General features: G+C 46.5%; 1 protein-coding gene across 6 annotated transcripts in view; it reads left to right on the forward strand.

Annotated features, from left to right (window-relative positions):
* The first annotated feature begins 721 nt into the window (after nucleotides 1-721).
* EBF2 (EBF transcription factor 2) overlaps nucleotides 722-21,985 on the forward strand; it is a 185,469-nt gene continuing 164,205 nt past the window's right edge. For 5 of the 6 annotated variants that reach the window (XM_045997172.1, XM_045997175.1, XM_045997170.1 and 2 more), the window contains exons 1-6: nucleotides 722-1,242; nucleotides 3,725-3,881; nucleotides 4,905-4,968; nucleotides 5,265-5,320; nucleotides 5,811-5,884; nucleotides 12,156-12,224. In XM_045997172.1, coding sequence (XP_045853128.1) covers nucleotides 1,112-1,242; nucleotides 3,725-3,881; nucleotides 4,905-4,968; nucleotides 5,265-5,320; nucleotides 5,811-5,884; nucleotides 12,156-12,224 — 551 coding nt within the window. In that variant the 5' untranslated portion in view covers nucleotides 722-1,111. The remainder of the gene's footprint in view (nucleotides 1,243-3,724; nucleotides 3,882-4,904; nucleotides 4,969-5,264; nucleotides 5,321-5,810; nucleotides 5,885-12,155; nucleotides 12,225-21,985) is intronic. The other variant, XM_045997174.1, reaches the window with a different exon arrangement.

Here is a 21,985-nt window from a genome sequence, read left to right on the forward strand (position 1 = left end):
CTCTCTCAACAACTTGTAAACCGCACACAAAATCTGAGTGTCACCACGAAACTCCGGGAGACTTGGGGAGAGCCATTCAGGGCACTGGGTTGCTTTGGGGAACGTTTGCACAAAGCATAAGTACTTGTGGTCACACTCTCCACTTCTTCACAAACACGCACACAGATTCAAGTCCCGAGAATAAGAATAACTATGCCTCCCCGCAGGCTACAAATATTTGCATCTAGTGCCGAGATCCACGGAGGCTTCCCGCTCCCGCGGCCAGACTGAGCGGGCACATCCCAACCTGCAGGGACCGACTACTCGGCTTGAGCTCAAGATTTGGGGGCCCCAGCCCACGCACGCACACGGGGTTCGGGGAAGGACGCAGCGTCCACAGCTTTCTGTCCCCTTTCACCTCCCGGACTCCCAGCAACGCCGAGCGTGGCGCGCGCCGCCGGAGGACGTCGGCCCGGCCTGCCCGGCGCCGGCCAATCCCGAGCGTGCATGCAAATGAGGCTCCTTATCGGGCCGCGGCTCCGCCTCCCGCGGCTGCGGCCGTGGTAACCCATTCATGGGGCCCGCGCACGGCTGCAGCCGGGTTCCGCGGTGCTCGCAGCCACCGCCTCCTCTCCGCTCCGGGTCTTTCCCTTCCTTTTACAACTGATCCTGTTGGGGATTTTTTTTTTTTTTTTCTAAATTCGAGCGGTGGGGAGGAGCAGGGAGGGGGGACCAGGAGAAAGGGGAGCGATTAGGCAGCCATCAATCTCCTCCTGCTTCTCCCAGAACAGGTGATGCTTCTAAATTGTGATCACTTTCTGGAGGCAGCGCTGCAGCTGGAAGGATGCGAGCGACCTAGGACGGAGGCCCTGAGGCGGCAGATCTGAACTTGCGCAGGATAAATAGCAAACTTTAACTACATCAGCCCGCACCTCACGCGCGGAGCAAAGGACGTGTTATCTCTTTTTACCGCCCCCTCCCCCCCCCCAAGAGAGACTCAAACTTCGGCTCTTGATCCCCTTTCTTGGATTGCTTTGGAGAAGACGTTTTGGTGTTTGGTGACAGCATTGGGAACAGTAGGGACAGTGTTGTAACTCGTATTTTTAAAGCGACAGTAGACCAGACTTTTTAAATGTTTGGGATTCAAGATACTTTAGGAAGAGGACCAGCTCTGAAAGAGAAATCGCTGGGTGCCGAGATGGATTCGGTCAGGTCCTGGGTCCGGAATGTCGGCGTGGTGGACGCCAATGTCGCGGCGCAGAGGTAATGATACGGTCTCACCATTATTATGTTCTTAAAGTCTTTTCTTCGTTCCCTTTCTCGCCCTCATCGTCTGTCTGTCTGTGTGCCCCCTCTGTCTCCCCCATCTGTCGTCCTGGCCGCGCGCGCTGGAGCTGGACCTAGGGCAAGCAGGTCGCTGCAATTAGGGGGACACTTACCCCGCAGCCAATACTCGAGTTTCTGAACTGCTTGGGTCGTTTGTGTTTCTCCCCCATTACTCCCCCACAGACCACTCTTTGGGAAGAAAAATAACAAAGTGGCATGCAACGCCTTGGGGCTCAACCCTTAGTCCTGCGATGCGGGCCCAGCCGGGAGCGGAGCGCGAGGACGCGAGCTGGCAGCGGCGGCCGCTGGAGAGCCCGGCTTCCCGGCGCCTCCCGAGTTTCGCCACGCCGCTCGCAAGCGCCTCTCCTCCCGCATCTTGCCGGGTGATTCCTGAAGGCCGGAAGCCCCGCGGCCAGATGGCGGCGGCGACGCGAGAAGTGGGAGAGGCCGGAGCCGCTGCTGGGAAGGCAAAGCGGCCGGGAGCTCCGGGGCGGGGGGCAGGCTGGAGGTCCAGGCGCCGAGATAAAACAGTGGACCAGACCTAAGGAAGAGGGGGTGAGGGGAGACAGATTAAAAAAGGAAGACGAAGGAGTAACAGTAGAAAGAGCTTCAGAAGAGGAAGAAAGGCGAGGAGAGGAGACGGGCGGCAAACGCAGGCAATCAGCAGCCTTTAGTTTTGCTAGTTACTGAAGTTGACTTTGTTTCTAAGCGTCCGCGTGCTGAGATAGTAAACGCCTTGTCTAGGGTGCCACCCCACTAAGACATTCTGGTCCCTTTCCCTCATCGGCACTACTGAGCTGGGATTTATGGTTTCCGCGTCCTTGCCTTAGAAAGACATCCTCCCTCCCACAAACCCCAAAGAGCCTACGAACTTCTTCCCACGACTCCAGCCTTCCTATCCTCTCTCCTAGCCATCTCCCTCTAAGTTCTGACATCACTCAGAGAAATGCCTCCTTTCCCAGACAGGCCACATCTCCAGGTGTCCCGGGTAGAGCGAACCGGCGGCCACCCTTGGAGGAGAGGAGACCCGGGCGGCCGCGGCTCCCTCCCTTCTACAGGAGCCCGGGGCGATGCTACACGCCCCCACCCCCGACCCCAGGCAGACAGCACAAGGCAGAGGCGGCTTTCCGCCGCGGTCTGGGGACTCTGAGAGCTTCCGCCGAGGGAAATCAGGCAGCTTCGCAGACCCGGCTCCGAAGCGCATTTCCTTAGCCAAGCACCTTAAAGACACCTCCCCTACTTTCCTCCTTTACCCGGATCAAATAATTGTTAAACTTGGAATACGCAGCCGGAGTGACGGACTCTAGCCAGAATTTTACGCCATTCAGAAGAGTGAAAGTGCTCGCGCCCTGGGGTACGAGGCCCAGAGATCCCAGCGCCGCGGGGCAGCCTTGGCCATCTGCGCGCTCGCCTGGGCCCTGAGACTTCTGTTAAATGTGATCTGGCGGCAGTTTGTCCCCGGCCGCGACAGGTCTGCAAGGGAGGTGTGTGCACACACAAAACGCTCGAGGGCGCCTCCCGGGTCCTCCAACATGGATTTCGTGGTCAGCGGGTTTGGCTGCCGCCGCCAGGAGATGCAGCTTAAGCAGGGATCCCCCTGGCCCCAGGCGAGGACGCTCTCCACCTCTTAATAACATTTTGCCTTCTCCAAGCGCAGCAGTTCTGGGGGCGGGGTCCCTAGTATCACGTCGTCCGCAGTGGCCCGCGATCCTTGGTCCTGGGGATTCCACTCTGCCACTGTCCGGGGAGCAACTTTTCGGAAGAGCGAGGGAAGCGGGAGGAGAGCCTCTCCCTGTAGGTTGAGGCTTGGGCTCTGGGTTTTCTGCCCGGCCCCAAGGGGTTCCCCACCCACCGATTTTTGGGAGAGAGCAAGGAAGGCTAGTGACCGGTAGCAATAGGTCAGTTAGCTCCAATGAAGATGAAGGAAAAGGGTCGCTTCTTCAAAAGTAAGGAGGCATTTATTGCTCCAATCCCCGGGGCCTAGTTCCAAATCCTGATCCAGCTAGGGGCTCCATCTGAGGGTAACGATAGGGATGGCCCTACGGGGATAAGACTGGAGCTGCCTCCTTTGGGCTTGTTTGGGGACATTGGTCCGCATTGGGGATCTTTCAGTCTCCAGTAAAGGTCAGACTGTGAGCTGCAGAGCGCTGGGATGCCCCGGAGGTTGGAACAGCCTGTGGTGGCAGTGTACAGGGCGGTGGTCCCGTTAAGCCGACCCCTGTGCCCACTGCTACTACTCAAAAGCGTCCCCTTTTCTTACACTGAATTGCAAAAAGGTGTGAGGGGCCCAGAACTCTGGACCCAGGACCAGAACACTTGACAACCCCACCCCCCATGGTATTTGTGTGGGCACTTTGGTAATGTGGTGTCTTTCTCTCCTTCCCTCTGTCTGGTGTCCCCCATGTCTCTTCCTGCTCAGCGGAGTCGCCCTGTCCCGGGCCCACTTTGAGAAGCAGCCTCCCTCCAACTTGAGGAAATCCAACTTCTTTCACTTCGTTCTGGCGCTCTATGACAGGCAGGGGCAGCCGGTGGAGATTGAGCGCACAGCCTTCGTTGATTTTGTGGAGAACGACAAAGTAAGCAAGGTTCCCCTCTTCTCCTCACGGCCTGATAACTACCTCCTTGCAAAGCAGTAAAGATTCCATCTGTCATTCGAGACACTTTTCCACTCATATCATCAGGAATGATAAATCGAGGCTTCTGCCCCCAGCCTCTGAGTCAGTCAATTTCGGGTACCTCCTCGCTGCGGGGGTGCTGGCGGCTGTATGAACCCAGACTCTGGGTCATTAGCAGAGCCTGCACATGGACTGACCGTGGAGCAAACCCCCTTCAGACCAGAGCATGTCCTTTTCTGGATTATTCCATTTTATTTTATTTTATTATTATTTTGCACCTGCCAGCGCCCCCGGAGTGGAGACCTAGAGCCCAGTCTTGGCCCGCCTTCCCCGTTTTGAGCCCACTTTTCCACTCTCGCTCCCCAGTGCAGTGTCCACGCTGACCCAGGCTCGAGTTTGGGGGCTGGATTTGATCTCAGATGAAATGGACATGTGACAAAAGGAAAGTCTTTCTCCCTCTCTGGGCCTGCGGAGCTTTAGGGCAGAAGCTTCCTGAGGTCCCCCTCGAATCTGGGCCCTGGTCCCTGAGCTTGTGGCCCCAGAGGCTCCAGTCTTGACGGGATAGAGCCAAATGCTGCCCTTGCAAATGACAGGTCCCTGCATCTTTCTGCCAAGGGAAGTCTTGGGACTTCTTAAGGAGGGACAGAGCCCCGTTGGGTTGGGAGGGGTCAGTTTAAAGGCATCCTTGGCGGGGTGTCCTATTGTCAGCTGGGAGGGGTCACACTTCTGAGGACACTTTTAAGGGGGAGGGACAGAGGGGTGACCCAGGGTCAAGTGGCCAGAGCCATAGCAAGTTTCAGAGGTTGGCCCAGGGCAGACGCTAGTGCCCTTTGACCTGGGGCTGGGCAGGGGGTTGTTCAAAGCTGAGGAGTGAGCGGCAGGAAAGGCGGTGGGAGGCTGTGTGGGGCGCATGCTCTAGTTTTTCCTTCACTGGGTGGGGGGGTGCTGGAAGGCAAGGGACTCGAACACTACCTGTCTTTTCAGGAACAAGGCAACGAGAAGACCAACAACGGCACCCACTATAAGTTACAGCTCCTCTACAGCAATGGTAAGCGCGTAGCATTGGCGGTGCCTGCACGTTTCTCTTGCTAGGACGGCGGCTGACCATGTTGCAGTCGCATGCAGTCAGCCTCCAGACTGGAACGCAGGGCTGCAGGAGGCTCAGTCAGGGCCAGAGGCGAATGAGTGATCTTTGCCCCCAGGACCGCACAGCCCAAGTGCTTGCCGGAAGTCAGGAGTTGGGGGCTGCTGCCTGGACTTCCATCCCCGGGAGCAGGGACTGGTTTGGGGGCTGCCAGTGGCTCCGCGGGGTCCTTACCTCTTGCCCCCACCCCTCCCCCGCAGGCGTCCGCACAGAGCAGGACCTATACGTCAGGCTCATCGACTCAGTCACCAAGCAGGTGAGCCGGCACCGGTCTCCTTTACCCTCGGGCACCCCTGACCCCCCAGCACTGCACCCCGCGACCTCTACCCACCCCCCACAATTTACTGGGTCGGACTTCACATGCCTCTCCACATCAACTAGCACCTTGTGCAACCTGGAGAGCAATTTTTTCCTTCTCTCCCCACTGTGTCCTCTTTCTTTCTGGTTGGGGTTGGGGGTAGGAGAGCAAAGGGGTGAAGAGAAGAAGCAATTGGTGGGAGATCCCATCCCCCCAAACATTCCCTTTTGCAGGAAATTTGTCCTCACTAGGGCAAACTTCTCTATTATTCTTTCGCTTGAATTAATCAGGCCACAGCTCAGGTTCTGTGCTAACTCCTAATGAAGTAGTGGGCAGAGGGGGAAAAACCAATTCTGTGCTTGTTCTGAAGTCCCCTTTCCTTTGTCTCTCCATTGCCCTCCTGTGTTCCCTTCCTGCTTCCCCACAAACTCCCCACACTCCGTTGCAGCCCATAGCTTACGAGGGACAAAATAAGAATCCAGAAATGTGCCGCGTTCTCCTGACCCATGAAGTGATGTGCAGGTAAGTGTCTCTTTTTCCTGCGGGCTTTGCTGGAAAGCGGGACAGGTGAGCCGTGCTGGTTGCTCGCTTGCTTCCTAGCCATTGACTTTCAGGAGTCATGGCTCCAAGGGAGGGAGGCCTTACCCCGGGGGCTGATCTGCCAGAACTCCCCCTTAAAGGCCAGATTCTTAGAGCATATCCCTTAGGACTCCAAAAGGAATCTCAGAACCACTCAGGATTTCAAACCCCGGCATCTCAGGAGTTTCTTCCATTAAGAGGAATGTCTCTGTTGTCCGGGTGGTCAGTGGCAGCGCAGGGAGGAGCCCGGCAGCTCCCGGCCAAGTTTGGGGTTGCAGACTTTGGGACTGTACCCGAGATCGGCACTGCTAGGTTCCCGCCTGTTTTGCCCGCTCTCAGTAGATTTGCAGGAGGGGCTACTTGTGGAGTATGGAGTCAAAGCACTGGGAAAGACTTGCAGTCTGGGAGAGGAACTACCCAAGTCTGAATCCCCCCACCCCCAACCACAGAGGCACCTTTCTGTGATGCCGAAGGGTTTCCTTCCTTGGGGAATGTCGTTTCTCCGATGATTTCCCTTGTCAGGGGAGTTTCTGAGGTCAGGAGAAACTACTGGAGAGAAAGACCGGTCCCGTTGACCACTAGTGGGAGAGGCGGGGAGACGACCTCATTACAGGGGTCCAGAGCAACAGTTGGATTCTGAGCATCAAGTCGTGAGCGGCGCAGTCTCCTCAGATCCTTGCATTTCCCCCATCTTCTTTCCGGAGACCAGTCGTTCCATTTGAGTCCCTTCTTCTGCTTGATTAGAAGAGAATTGAGTTAAAAATTAGAAGAAATTCATCCACACACTTAATTATCCATCCTTTGAACAAACGTTTGAGTACTGGGGACCCACCACAGCAAGGAGAAAACGGAAACTCTGGAAAGAGGTGGCTATTTGACTATAAACATTTAAATGTCAAGGTCATACACGTTCTTCTTCCTCCCAAATCTCAGATTGGAGAGAAAGCCTGTTCTTCCTTACTCTGCTGTTGTCCTAGTGAACGTCCACCAGCTCCAGACTTGCTAGTTTTGGATAATTGCAGGCCATCTGATTTAGTTTGGACTGTTTTATGGGTAGGTCCCAGCTGCCTGGACTCCCTCCCAACCCAGTCAGAAAGAAACCATAACAATCAGCCATGTTTGTTTTGGTTTTGACCAAGTATTAGAAAAACAAACTTTGCCAAATGCAAAGCTCAATTCTGCCCATGGCCTCAGCAGAGGGGAATGGCGCTTCCCTGCCTGAGTAGCTGGGAGAGGCCATGGGTAATGGAGTGAGCAGATAGCCACTCCATTATCCCAGGGTCCCCAATAGATTCCTTCAAAAAGGAAATGCAATTCCAAGAAGAGCTTGCATGTAATACCTGAGATTAAATAGAGCACTTTGATTTGGTTGGGTAATTGAAGGACTTTTTTTTTTTTTATCCCTCTTTATACTTTTAAATGTCTTTGTTTGGAGAGATTATCTTCTTAAAAGAAAGGAAAACAAACCCCCAAACTGGCCCATTGTCTGACAAATTATACCTATCACTTTAAATAACACTCGCATGCCCCATCCAGCTGTAGTTAAGGCTGACATTTTTATTTTTAAGCCCAATCAAATCCTCCTCATTTTATGCTGTTTAAGTAACAGCATCAATTTTTAAAGCCTCTAGTTTAGTCTGCATTAGTAACACAATATAAAAATTTAATGTACTGTAACTTCTCTGCGTCTGAGACCTGGGAAGACGTTCTGTGATTTTCTTCCCCAAACTAGAACTTAAAACAAATATTAATTATGGATAAATAAATGATCCATTGGATGAGTACTGTGTATGGTGTGTGTGTGTGTGTGTTGTGTGTGTGTGTGTGTTGTGTGTGTGTGTGTGTTTTGGCAGATAGTTGGGTTGATGGCAAATATTGGATGTAACCAGAGGGGAAGATCTCAATTTGTCAGTCAGAGCTGGTTGATTGTCCAGTAAGGGAAAAAGGTTCCTTCTCCCACATTTTAGGGGCCAGGGAGAGCAGTCAGTGATGGAAGGATGAATCAGATGAGATGTTCTGAGGTGTTATTTCCTACTCTTCCTTCCCTTTGGTCTTGGGCATACCTGAAAATTTCCTTGAATGGTTTTATGTTCTGTAATCTTTAGGAAAAAAAAAATAAAGCTCATAAATTGGCATTGAGCTTTCAGAGGGAACAAAATAAATCTCTTTAGGAATAACTTTTTCTCCCTTTTCCAGTTGTCTCTGCTCCTCTCTTCCCTGCTTTAGTTCATTTTGCCAATTATTAGCAAGGAGAAATCTAGTTGTTATGTTGCTGCCAGCCAGCCCTGTGCCCTCAATGCTCAGAGGGTTAAAAGATATTATAATTTGAACAGAAGTCGTCTCAAGGCCTACAGCTGGCTAATAACAGAGCTGTATTGAGCGCGAGCAAACCCCACAGCTGTGACTTTTCGCCACAAGGCGCAGGCTAGACAGGGTCCTAATCAGATGGGCCAGCCGGGCAGTGGGGCCAGTGTCTTTACCGGCCAGATGGTGTGAATTTAGACACTTTTGTTATGCAATCGCAGGGAGGAGTTGGGGAGAAGAAAACAAAACAAAAGCCACCATGCTGTGCGCTTATTTGAGTTTGAAATTAGAGACAGATTTTTGAAAGTTGAGGGTTGAATTTTAAAAACGATTTTGGGGGGAAAGGGCACATTCGCTTGTCTTGAACAGGAGTTTGACGGACTGGACACCCTGTGTCCAAGGCTGGGGCTTTTTTTTTTTCTCCAGCCAGCCTTTGGCCCCCTTTCTTCTTCCTTTTGGAAAAATGCAGGTAAGATTCAGGATTGGGATGCAATTTCCCATATTCCCCGAGCCTCCTCAGCAACTTGGTTTATTTTTTCTCTTTCCCTCTCTAGAGACTCTGTGAGATGGGGAGGACCAGAGAGTCCTGTAGCATTTGAGGAAAAAGGTTGAGAGTGTTTCAGGGAAAAGGTTCTCTGAGTAAGAATTAGAATAAAATAAATCAAAACACGGCCAAACTGCAGAGTGGAGGACCAACCTGCGTTTTCATTCATTAGGAAGAAAAAGCCCTTCTGAGCCTCTCTGTGGTAGTTAGGAACACAATCAACCTAGTGCCAAGTTCAGTTTCCTCTTCTCTTTGTTTATTTTCCCCCTTCCTTTCCTATTTTACAGTCTTAAAATCTTCTGTTTTAAAGAAACACTTACCAGGAACATCAGACCTAGAGACTTGCTTGTTAGAAGATAACCCTATAAAGCCTTTTCACTAAAGTAGCGGAACCTGAAGTTGGTGGCACAGGCTTTGTCTCTACAGCAAAGGGAGAGGAGAATGGAGTTTGTTATCTGAGTAATTCAGGGCCCCGTCCTTCTCATCCACCAAGCACATAACTGATCCCAGTGAGATTGTTTGCAGACGGGGGTTCATGAATGTTCTCCACTTTCCACTTCTCTTTGCTTATGTTAATATTACTGGCACAAGGATGGAATGTCATTTAAGAAATCAGATTTAAAAAAAAAAAAAGTAACTAAGACATCTTGATGAGTTTTTTTTTTTTTTTTTAAGGAAAGGAAAAGAAGTATTTTGCCTCAGCCCGAGAAATTTTAAGAGGGGCTCAGATGGAGCACATGCAGTCCATTCCTATTATTTTTATTCCTTTACTATTATAGCCCGGACCAACTGAGTGTCTTCTACATCTCTTCTGTGCTATTAACATTAGAGATTGTACTTAAATATGGTACCATTGGAACATGGAAGATTGAGTCCTAAAGTTTCTCTGCATTTTTCCTTGAATATCATTTCCTTCCTCTATGAGAGGCACCAGGCTTACATTTTTATCTGTTTCTCTTTTCCTTCGGAGAAAATCCCCATGGAAAGCAGCTGAATTCAGCTCAGCAATTCTGCAAACTTACTCGGCCTTCTCAGAATCATTCCTTCTCAAACTAAACAGATTGGCACAACCTGACAGTCCGTGCTCTTGTAATTAAATCGTACTGGTGTCGCACACATATTTGGGTTAGACTGACATACTACTGATATCAAAGGGGAGTCTAGCTAGAAGGTCTTTAGGTAACAAGCATGCCTAGGCTTTTGAAATTGTGTTGCTAAGAAAAAAAAGCTTTGCCTGAGCCGCAGAGGTATTCTGCTGACATCAGCAACAGAAGTAGGGAAAGGTGGGTGAGGGGAGTGGGTGGTGGTAGGGAGTTGGGAAGAGAGACAGGGGCTTTGGGAGGTGGGAAAGCAGCTGGCCAGCATTTTTATTGGTGTTAATCTTGGGATGGATTGAAATTTTAAAAGTTAAGACCCAATATAATTTCAAAGGCAAAATATTATTTCAGAAAGTCCCCAGTGGCAAGCTCTGGTATTTAAGAACATTGAGACAGTTTTTCTTTTACTTCCTACTAATTTGATTAAATTTCTTAAAACCTCCTAGCGCTCATTTGGTGAAACTTGTTTAGCACCTCTCCAGTCTATCTTGCTCTTGGAGAAAGGTAGAGTGAGTCGCCAGGTAATCCCACGTACCCCTGTAGGAATGAACATGAACTTGAAAAGTTTTACAAAGACTTCTTTATTCATTTGTTTCTTTTTTAATTCTGTGGAGGACCAGAGAGGGCAAGTGGACTGGAGGGAGCCACAAAGCAAACTGGGTCTGGACTGGTGGTAGGCCTCAGAGTCCCTGTTGCCTGTGGTCTCGCTCTTTGCCTTGTTTTGTCATCACTTCCAACGAGGGCTTGGGGATCTCACTGCCTCACTGCTTCCGAAACAAAGAAGGGCCTCTGGAGATAATCTAGTCCAGTATTTTAGTTTTATATGTAAGGTTGGCAAAGCCCAGAGGGGTTAAACAGATTTGACTACCTTCTCTCAGCTGCTTGGTGACAGTGTCGTATGGGACGCCAGAGCCCCGATTCTCACTTCAGCCATCTTTCCATTGTGTTGCTTTGCTCTCAAACTTAAACAGATTGTGGGAAGGGCAGTGCTGACATCAAGTTTGCTTATTTCCTGATGGTTATGAGGCATAGTCTCTGACCAGTGTGGATGGTCATTTTTTTTTTCCTATGCCATGTCAAGGCTACGTTCTTAAGCAACCCTGTTGATGGTAGACCAGGTGCTTGAATGAGCCAAGAGGTATTTGGAAGCCTGAGGTCTGGTGGAAGTGGGCAGCAACAAGGGGAGGTGATTTTCCAGTGCTTCCCCACCACCCAGTTTCCTTTGCTTTTGTCTGTCTAGGTCCTTCTTAGAGACACCTTTGGATTGGAGAATTTTGCTCACTTCTCAGGTCTGACAGAATCCTTCCTGTCTGCTGTAGTTGCTCTAGGGTTTCTTCTTTTCTTTCCCTCTCCCAGATAATTCCACAAGCTTTCGGGACTTACACAGGAAGTACCAATTCTGTTCTTGACGTTGGTGGAAATCATGGGAGAGATCATTTTAGGCCTCTCTGCCTCATTTTGTGTCTCTCTGCCTCATTTTCTCTCGATTTTACCATGTACATCATGGTTCTGGTTGTCCTCCTTCATCTTTAGAAAATGAGAGAAATGGATAAATAACTAAATGTTTATAAAGTATACTAAATTCTCTGGAAAGATATTATTATTATGTACATAAGGTTGATAAAGCCAGGCAGCTACTCAGGCTCTATTTTATGCCTTATACTTTCCCTTCTTTCTTCAAATATTTATTAAGACACACAGATCTAAAAGACACAATTATAAAATCATTCAACATGGAACTGGAAGTGACCTTATAGATTAAAAAATCCAACATCCGGGGCACCTGGGTGGCTCAGTGTGTTAAAGCCTCTGCCTTCGCCTCTGGTCATGATCCCAGAGTCCTGGGATCAAGCCCCGCATCAGGCTCTCTGCTCAGCAGGGAGCCTGCTTCCCTTCCTCTCTCTCTGCCTACTTCTGTGCCTACTTGTGATCTCTTCTCTCAAATAAATAAATAAAAATCTAAAAAAAAAAAAAAAAAAAAACCAACGCCCGTGGTTCAGAATACAAATATGGCTCCTGGGAAAGTTGTGATTTGCTGAGAATTACCCAGTTATAAGCCATAGAGTGAGAATTTGAGAGAGTATCTTTGGGCTTAAGGTTCAGTGTTGTTTTTCAAACATAGCCATAAACCCTGAGCTCAAGCAACTGAATGCTAAGAGGCTACCTAGGACATAATCACTTTTGTGAATGTTTCTACATTGTATGCTGATTGTATTTTCTTGACTTTAACAAATTTCTTTTATTCTCTTGGTTCCTTCCCAATCTATAGTCGATGTTGTGAGAAGAAAAGTTGTGGGAACAGAAATGAGACTCCTTCAGACCCCGTCATCATCGACAGGTAGGGGGAGAAAGTGATTGAAGCAATCATTCCTGGTTTCTTTCCTTTATGAATCTCAACGCTGAGTACCAATCGCTTGGGATTTGCCATAAGGTTGGTTTCATGCTGTCTTCAAGGCAAAGCTAGTCCAACACGTGTTTTCTTGTTCTGGTTGACCTTTCTCAGAAGAAGTCAGAACCTTCTTTTCTGAACCTGTGTCTCTAAATCTATGATGAGATTCTTTTCCAGGTGCACTCATGTCAACCTAATAAGGAGTATGTGGATGGTAAAGGATTCCTGCTCTCTTATCTGGCAGAGCTGGGTCTCAGTAAGTTTCTTGGAAGAGGCAGTGTACCCCAAGTTAAGCGGCAACTCCTTTATCATTCTCAGTGATTGCTGTTGGGTTTGAAGACTATCAGTTTAGATTACAGTTTAGGGGATTGTGACAAGTTCTCTCTTGCACTGAGGGAGATTCTGTTCTACCACAGAGCATTGCATTCTGGGTCTTGTGTTATATTCAGAGTGGGAAAGATTCTCTGGGACAAGATGCTAATTCATTGAAATGTGATTTAGGCATCCTCAGCTGTCTGTTTTTGTGATTGGAAACAGAACTTACAAACCAACGACGAAATACCAAATTAACTTCCAGCAATCATGTAATTTTTAAGAAATCCCCTATTCCCACCCCTAATTTTTTCTCTTTCGTTAAAAAACGGAATAATTCCCCATTGCTTCTTTCTTTGGGTTTTCATGTTTCTAGCCAGGTCCTGAAATGGATTGGAGAGACCACAGTCTCCAAAGTTGTTATTCCAATATTCCAATGAATTCTCAGCTGGGAGAATGGAACCTCTGGCATTCTTCCCAGAAAGCCAGCTTGGTTTCTTTGTGGAAAGTATAGCATAGCCCTAGGAATGAGGAGGCTGGAATCCTGATCCTGTCCTCACCCCTGACCTTGGACAAAGCACTCCGCATCTCTGCTCTTCAGTGGTTTGACTGAAGGGTACTGCCTCCCAATCTAGGTTTCAGGAGGCTCCAGAAGTATCTATCCATGGCAGTTTTGCAGTCTTCTCTGAGATGCTTAGAAGAGGATAATAACCAAATGTCAAACGTTTGTTGGATGTAGGGGGCACTTTTGCCACCATAGGAGTTTCAGGTGAAACTCATTTTAGGGAGCTGCTTGGAATTTCCTTTTTGGTTTTGGTTTCTCTTTTTTTCTGAAAGTGCATGGAAGCTCCCAATGAAAGAGTTGTGAGAACTCTTTGGGGTCAGCCATCTTCCTCATTTGACAGATGGAAACTGGCCCAGGAATGCTGATATGACTTGCCCATGATTGCACAGCTGGGTGGAATAGAGCTGGCCCTAGAACACAGCTGTCCGTCCTTCTTGGCTCATGTTCCCTTTGCTGCCACAGCCTCCTTCTCCTGGCACTGTCTGTCTTGACTTATGTGACTTGGATGTGTTGATTGCACATGGCCTCATTTCCCAACATCCCAGGATGCCCGAAGGATCCCTTGGGGGAAATCCAAAGCCTAGGAGAACAAGCTAGATGCAGACCCGGTCCCTCCTGGCAAGCACACTGACCTCACCAATCATCTTTCCTCCACACACTTGTGCTCCCTTTCAAGATGCTCCTCCAACCTCATGACAAGTACCTCTTCTCTTGTGGTGAATAACCCACAAACCAGCTTTAGAAATGGTTGCAAACATACAAATGCTGAGCTGCACCTTACGTCTCATCAGCACACATCCTGAAGACTCCGCATGGAGTCGTTCTTGCATTAAGAAACCCAAGGAGCCTGCACCTGAGGATAAAGCAAACATATTTACATTTTCATCCTATGTGAACACACATTACGTGTACAAGAGAAAGTAGTCTTTTATCTACATCTCTGTGTAGAGTCTCCACAGAGAGAAGAGTTTCCAATTAGGTGCTTTCATTGTTTCTGCTAGAATGCCTTGCATTCTTCTCAGAAGGTGGACATTGTATTTTGGCTGCATGTGATAGAGCTTTATGTGGCCATGGCATTTATTTTTTACTATCATTTGCAGAATAAAACAGCCCAGTGATGTCTCTGCATCACTTGAAATATCTATTACTTTTGAAATGTTGCTCATCTACACATGGAGACATGAATACCCAAGGGTACAGGTAAATTGGCCATCATCAGGTGTTTCAAGAACCCATTTTATGATAAACAGATGCATTTGTTCTGTCTACTCATGGTCAGGCTTTTGTTTGATGACATTGTTCCTTCTGGTCTTATTATTGCTCCTGGATATCTTTATGGCTTACCTTGGCCTTCTTCCCTTCATTGTGGAAGTAACAGGAGCTAAAGTCAGGTTTCCATTTGTTGGAAGTGGGATGGGTGGTTTGTGTCATTCAGGGGTTTTTGGTTGAGTTGTGCGTTCCCTCCCTGTGTTCAACGTCTGCCAACTTGGAGATGTTGAGATTCCCCCATGAGTACCAAACGGGTGCAAAGTAGTCTATTTCAGATTTCCTCTGAGTAAATATAGAACTCTCTTCTTTGCCCTTGTTCCTATAATGCCAACTAATTATCTCCTCCCCCTGCTCACTCAGTCTAACCAGATGCAGTTAATTTACACTGTCTCTCTTTGAGTTTTCTCACACAACGGGCACACTCCACTCTGGCTCCAGGGAAGCCTGTTTATTCCCTTGGAATTGTGCATGTTCAGGGGAAGGAATGGGGAGCTCAAGGGTGGTTCCCAAAGTTTTCACCACAAAGGACCCCTTCTATTGTTTCCCTTGGCTAACCCAGCGTTTTGTAAGATTTTGTCTGCTAAACTGCAATTAACAAGTAATCATTCAGTTGTAATTCCATTTTTATTAATCAAAGACATACAACAGAAGGGAAGGAAAAACCTCATTCCAGAAATGTCCGTGATCTCATCAATGACCAATCAGAAGTTTTGACTGGGATGAGGCAACCCGTGTTAGCACACTGAGTCGGTAGACTTCCAGCTCAAACACAAAACAACTTGACTTTTCACTTAGCCCATGTGACCACATCCTGGGCAGATACTCAGTTTCCAATAGGCTGCTTGAAGTGTGAAAAATAGCTTTTACTACTCTGTGGCTCCTTCACTGAGAATCATTGGATTTATAAAAGGGCATCACCCATTAGAGATTTGGTTCTTCGTTTCCTAAAACTTAGCCCCAGACCAGGGTTTTTTGTTTTTTCATTTGTTTTTCCTACTAAGTTATTCCCTGCCTTGATTTCTCTAGAAGCTTATCTGTCCTTTCAGCATGCTTTTGTGAATTCCTGGGCAGCCACACCCCTCTCCAAAAAGCCAGGCCAATACACCCCCAGCAGGACTTGCTGCTGAATCATGGACCCCCAGCAGAGCCTTCCTTCTGTGTACAAATGTGTGTGTATGTAGAGTGGCAGTGGGGTTTATCAGTTTTTAGTGTAAAAATCCAAAGTTCCTATTGGAAAGGAAAAAAAAAAAAAAACCCAAAAACAAAACCAGCAGAGCAGAACAAAACAAAACCAACAATGAAACCATAATCCTTACTTGGGTCTTCAGCCTAAATCTTGTTTATAAAGATCTGTGTGTGGTAAATAAAAATTAAAAGGCTCAAGCCTGATTTGTATTTTGTGGTCTCAGAGCTAATCCAACCTTGTTTATTCTGGGCTGTATTCTTCTCAGACTCTCTTCTCTGTCTGGAAGCCTGTTCTGAATATCTACTGAAACTCTGGGGTTCTTAGGATAATCTGGTGCTCCATGGGAAGAGTATTTTAGGGACAGGGTCACCAATGTAGGTGCGTGAAAAAGAGTCCTTACTCTTCCAGTTCTTGCAGCCCCATCAAAAGTCAGATGGATGGCGAGGGCAAGAGTTCTTTTTGAGTCTTTGTAGGCTGCCCCTGCCCCTGTGTATAGTGGTGTGATATTTTCTCTTCAAAGGGCACATCAACCTATGTTTCACATCCTAAATATCCCAGCTTTCGGTCTTGGGACATTGGTCTCCACATTTCCGAACTCCATTTCCAGGAGTGCCATTTTCTATATTGATGTATTTTTGTTTATTTTCTTTTTCAAGAAGCCAGACAAACAAGAAAATGAACCTCATTTGAAAGGGTGACTTGAAAAGATCTGGCATATAGGTTCGCACAAGGGGGTTTCCTGATGTTATCTTCTTCTTCTTCTTTTTTTTTTTTTAAATAAGCTTTTAGTTGTGGAAAAATATACTCAACATAAAATTGACGCTCTTAACCATTTTTAAGCATGTGTTCATGCACATGGGTTGTGCAGTGAGTGCCACCATGCCTCTACAGAACTCTTGTATCTTACAAAACTAAATCTCTGTCGCCACTGAGCACTAACTGTCCACTCTCCCCCACCTCCAGCTCCTGACAGCCCCCATTCCACTTTCTGTCTCTGTGAGTTTAACTACTCTGGGGACCTCACATAAGCAAAGTCATACTGTGTTTGTCCTTTTGTGACTGGCTTATTTCACTTAGCCTGATGTCCTGAAGCTTTGCTCATGTTGTAGCATGTGTCAAAAGTTGCCTTCCGTTCTAAAGCTGAATAATACTCCATTCTGAGTATATCATGTTTGTTTATCTACTCTTTGGTCGATGGACACTTGGGTTTCTTTGGTCTTTGAGCTATTTGCGAACAATGCTGCTATGAACATTGGTGTACAAGTATCTCTTTGATTCTTTGTTTTCCCTTCTTCTGGATATATATCCAGAAGTGGAATTGCTGGGCCATATGATAATTTGAGGAACGACCAAACCATTTCCATAGTAGCTACCTTGTTTTATGTTCCCACCAACCATGAACAAAGGGCCCAATTTCTTCAGACCCCCACATATCGGGACATTTTCTTTCTTTCTCTCTCTCTTTCAAGATTTTATTTATTTATTTATGTGTTTATTTATTTGTGTATTTATGTATTTGAGAGAGAGAGAGTGCGCAAGGGCATGTGTGTGGGAACGGGGGAAGAGCAGAGAGGGAGGGAGAAGGAGGGAAAGAATCTTAAGCAGACTCCCTGCTAAGCCCAGAGCCTGACACAGGGCTTGATCCCACAACCCTGAGATCATGACCTGAGTTGAATCCAAGAGTTGGATGCTGAACTGGCCCAGCCACCCAGGCACCACTCTTTTTTTTTTTTTTAAATAGTTATAATCCCAAGTTTTTCTCCTATTGTCATTTTGGTAGGTGTCTTCACCTACTGCTTTCCCCTCTGGCTCAGGCTTCCTGTTTGCTATTTCTCTGTCACTTGGCAAATCCTTTTTTCTTGCCTCTTTCTACCTCATCGACTGCCTTGTTCTGTTGGAGTGCATGCTTGGATCCTCCTTCCTTTGGCCCATACTTGTTATTCCTCTCTTCAGTGTATCGCTTAACTCCAGCAAAGTATCGTTTGTGGGATGGGAACTTCCAGAGAACAACTGTGGTGGGTAAAGCCCTTACTGACCTTCCATGCATGCTAGAGGGTATTGCATTCACCCTGAACACTAGAATTTTTGCTAATTTATCAAATGAACTCCACATTAATCTCTCCTTGATTTATGGTGAAGATTCAGTTTTGAACCCCACTATTCCCTGTAGCATAGAAGCAGTATTCCGATGGTAGTTGGAGTTGAGCTCTTGCTGAGATTTATGTCCACAAAGCCAAGTGGGTTCCTGCCATCTTAGGCCACTCAGGCTGGTTTTCAATCTGTGACCACTCCCTCCCTTTCCCTGGAAATGAACAAGCCTGATACATTAGTAGACGTACCTCCTGAACAAAGACTTCTGTCTCCAAGAAGGTTGGGTAAGACCAGTGCTCAACATTTAATTGGCACGTACTGGGTGTTGGGCATTGTGCTAAGCAGTTTGTGCTCATTAAATTATCTTCTTAATAATCTTCAATGGTTGAGAAAAGTTTCAATTATATGGAGAAAAAAAATGAGTCTTAAGGAGTTGGAGAACTTAGCCAAGGTCACAGGCCAGTTTCAGCGGTGAAATTAGAGTGTAGTTAATGGGTAGAGGTTCCAGAGAAAAAGACTTTTGTCTAAAGGAAGGAAAAACTTCCAAAATTCAGAGCTGTGTAAGAATGGAAAAACCTGGGGACTATGGTCTGGAGGCACTCTTAATGGGATCATTGGAGAGGGGATCTATTTTCTGGGAAGTGGTGGGCACTGTTGGCTTCTGAAGTACCATTTAACTCTGAGGTTGTACAAGTCACATCATGTGTGACAGGTTTGATGGAATATCAGTCCTCAGTCCCCATGGCAGAAAGGCAGCACTATGTAGCAGATATGGCCTTGGACTAGGAACAGGATGCCTGCTTCTGGCCCTGGATCACTCACTAACTGGCTGTCTAATATTACAGAGGTCATGAGCTGCCTCTTTGGGTCTCAGTTTCTCCATCTGTAAAAAGAAGTGCATCAGATTAATGGATGACCTTTACATTCCTTCCAGCTCTGAATTCTCTGATTCTAGCTGAGGGCCCAGGTTTGGGGCCTGAATGCTAATTCATCAGCCTTGCTCATCAATAATTTACAGGAGCTATTAATGTGTGCCTTCCATGCCGAGACTCCCCATCTCTGGTGTAGGGAAGCCCAGTGCTGTGAAAAGTCTACAAAAACCTGGCCCTGGGCTATTTTTTTTTTTTAAGCAAAAATTCCATTTTCTCGGAGAGGGTGTAGATTTTCTTACTAAAAAACACAGATTATCTTCCTAAATTGAATGCATCATTCTTTCTTGTTCTTTGTCCTTTGTTGTCTAGTAAAACCTTTGCTAGTGTCTTGGACATTTTAGGGAGACACAGACAGAAGGGACTCTTCCACTTGGTGGTGTAGAAAAAAACATGCCTTTGGTTGAAACACATCATGGGATGGCAGCCTGGACCAAGTGGTAAATAAGAAATGAAATTTCCTTTGAGAAAATCCGTCTCTTCCTGCTGATTAAAGAGATGGTACAGAAGAGTTATGAGGTTTACTTCTGTTCTTGGGTTAGTGTTTAAGAATTATACTTCTTCTATTCGACGGTCTAGCCTTCTTAGACTTGCAGAACTTTAAGATTTGGCACAGATTAGCTCAATCATCTGTACGTCAGGTCACTCCATCATTCATTCATTTAGGATATGTTTCTATTGTTCAACTAGTTAGCAAATTATTTTTGAACTCCTGGCATGAAGAGACCATCAGAGAATATAACTGCCATGGTTCCTGTTCTCATGGAGCTGACAGCTTAAACAGTCACACAGTAAGATATTTATTTACCAACTGTGAAAAGTATAGGGAAGACTAGGTCAATGGCTGGCAGGTAGGTTCTAACTTTCTAGTCCCATCATTTCTTTCCTCATGAATCAAAATGGAATCAAAATCTGTTTCATCAAGCAGATCTTGAATATGTCCTCCCTCCCTTTGCACATACCAACTCTACCAGGAGTACCCACCCCAAACTCCGTTGGTATAAATCCTATCCATTTTTCAAGACCTGCTTCAGATTCTGCCTCCTCAAAGATTTCATTTCTTGGGGTGCCTGGGTGGCTCAGCGGGTTAAAGCCTCTGCCTTCGGCTCAGGTCATGATCCCAGGGTCCTGGGATTGAGCCCCGCCTTGGGCTCTCTGCTCCGCGGGAAGCCTGCTTCCTCCTCTCTCTCTGCCTCCCTCTCTGCCTGCCTCTTTGCCTACTTGTGATCTCTGTCTGTTAAATAAATAAATAAAATCCTACAAAAAAAAAAAAAAGGGTATCAGTTCTTATAGCCAGAGTCTTCTCACTTGACCGTTGACACCTGTGCTTCCTCTTGTTAGGATGTATAGATATTATCGTTTCTTAAATCTATTTGGGTTTGCCTGACATTTGCAAGCATATTGTAATTCTTGGATGCCAGATGCCATGTGTCACTTAAGTATATCTTTTTTTTTCTTTTTAGTTTTATGATGATGCTGATAATACTGCCTTTCTCAATGAGTTGTGGTATTAAAAACATTAGTGTGTGTAAGGTGACCACCACAGTACATAACAGAAGAGCTGCTTTAAAAAAGTCCTGGCAATTATTACCTTGTATCTTCCAGTGTCTATCAAGTGGCTTGGATACTAAAGTCATTCAGTAAATATTGGCAGATTAATCTGTGACTGCCAAGCTTTGAAGAGTTTGGATGACAGAGTCCTTTGCCAATTCATATAGGACCTTTCCTGTAACGAGTTGTATTTGACTATTGCTTAGCAGTCTTACCCCCAGTGGCAGACAGGTACAAAACAATGCCAGGAACAGATATCTAGGGTTGTGAGGCAGAATGAATCACTCGGTAAATGTTTATCAAGGATCTCTTATATTATAGACTTTGAAAGGTGCTCTTAGGGATAATAAAATTGAATAGACATGAAGCTGTCCCATCATCTGAGCTTACAGTTCAGATGGAAAAATGAAGGATGTGCAGAAAAAAAAATGTGATGCAATGGAAAATGCAAAAACTGCCGTAAGAGAGGCAGAGATTTAAGCTCTGAAGACCTATAGCAGGGAGATGATTTTCATCTAGGTAGAGGTATAAAGGGTGATGATTGTAACTTAAACATTCCTGGTTGAGGCCAAAGGTCATTCTAGGAGGAAAGTATGTAGGGGAAGATATATGAAAGGAAAGGATTTCTTCAGGCTACTCATAGTTTTACAAGTGCAGGGATATGTGTGAAGGGGGGGCAGTAGGAGAAGTAAGAAAGCTTATTTGGGTCCAGATTTTGTAAGATTTTATATGGCTGTACAAAAGTATTTTGACATATTTTGTTGATCGGTGGAAAGACATCAGAAGATCAGAAGAAGACATCATGGTCAGGTCAATATTTTGGAGAGATAACTCTGAAGATGAATTGGAAAATGAGAAATGGAAGTAAGGGAACCTATTAGGAAGGTGTTACCAATAGTTCACAAATGCTTTTCTTTTTGTACCTTTTTGGGGGAATTTATCAGTTTATCTGCCAGAGCTTGGGCATATTTCCATTACCTTGTACCATCAGGAATTGGGAAGATGGGCAGCTTCAAATTTTGTGGCTTCCTATAAAAATATCCCAGTTTCTGATTTATTTCTTTCATCTACTTCTGGATGTGCTCCCTTCTTCCACCAGTAGTGGTTGGGACTTGGGTTTCCTCTGCCAGATACCAGTCACTGGAGGTAAAAGACCCATTTTCTCACCTCTCCACATTTCACTTCCCCTCCCCCAATACACCCACCACTCCAAAGCTTTTGCTGATGTTGCCACTTGTCCCCATGAGTACACGTCCTTTGTTCACTGGAAAGCTCAGATCCTTTGCAAAGAACTGCTGTTGTACCATCTGGCAATCTGTGAATTTTTTAGTAGCCTGGATGTTTGTGAGAAAGCCGGAACTCAGAGGCCAGAATCCAAACCATTTACAAGTAATTCTTTAGAAAAGAGGCGAAAAAACCCAAACCAGCTCATCTTTACTAGCATTCTTTCATCCAAAGTGCTTGCACAGGTCCCCTGGACCAATTCCCAGTGAAAATCAAAGGACCAAGTGGTTGTATGCAGTTATGCAGAACAAATAATGATATGCTTCAATGTCCAGCTTCTTCCTCATAAAATTATATGATGTGACTAAATAGCAGAATTGCCAGGAAGAGGATGAGTCAAGAGTAGAAGAACAGTATTCCGAACAGTTGTTCTGTGCTAATAATAAGAAATAGATGTTTATTTCTAGGAAAGGTATTTCTTTTCAGAGTTGTCTAGCTGGCTCTCAGGGGAACAAAGGACTTGTACCTGGGGAAAGATTGATAAGACTACACGTTCATTTATAGAGAACCTTCTAGAACTTCC

Source organism: Meles meles, chromosome 2 (genome assembly GCF_922984935.1).
Source record: "Meles meles chromosome 2, mMelMel3.1 paternal haplotype, whole genome shotgun sequence".
Classification (NCBI taxonomy): domain Eukaryota; kingdom Metazoa; phylum Chordata; class Mammalia; order Carnivora; family Mustelidae; genus Meles; species Meles meles.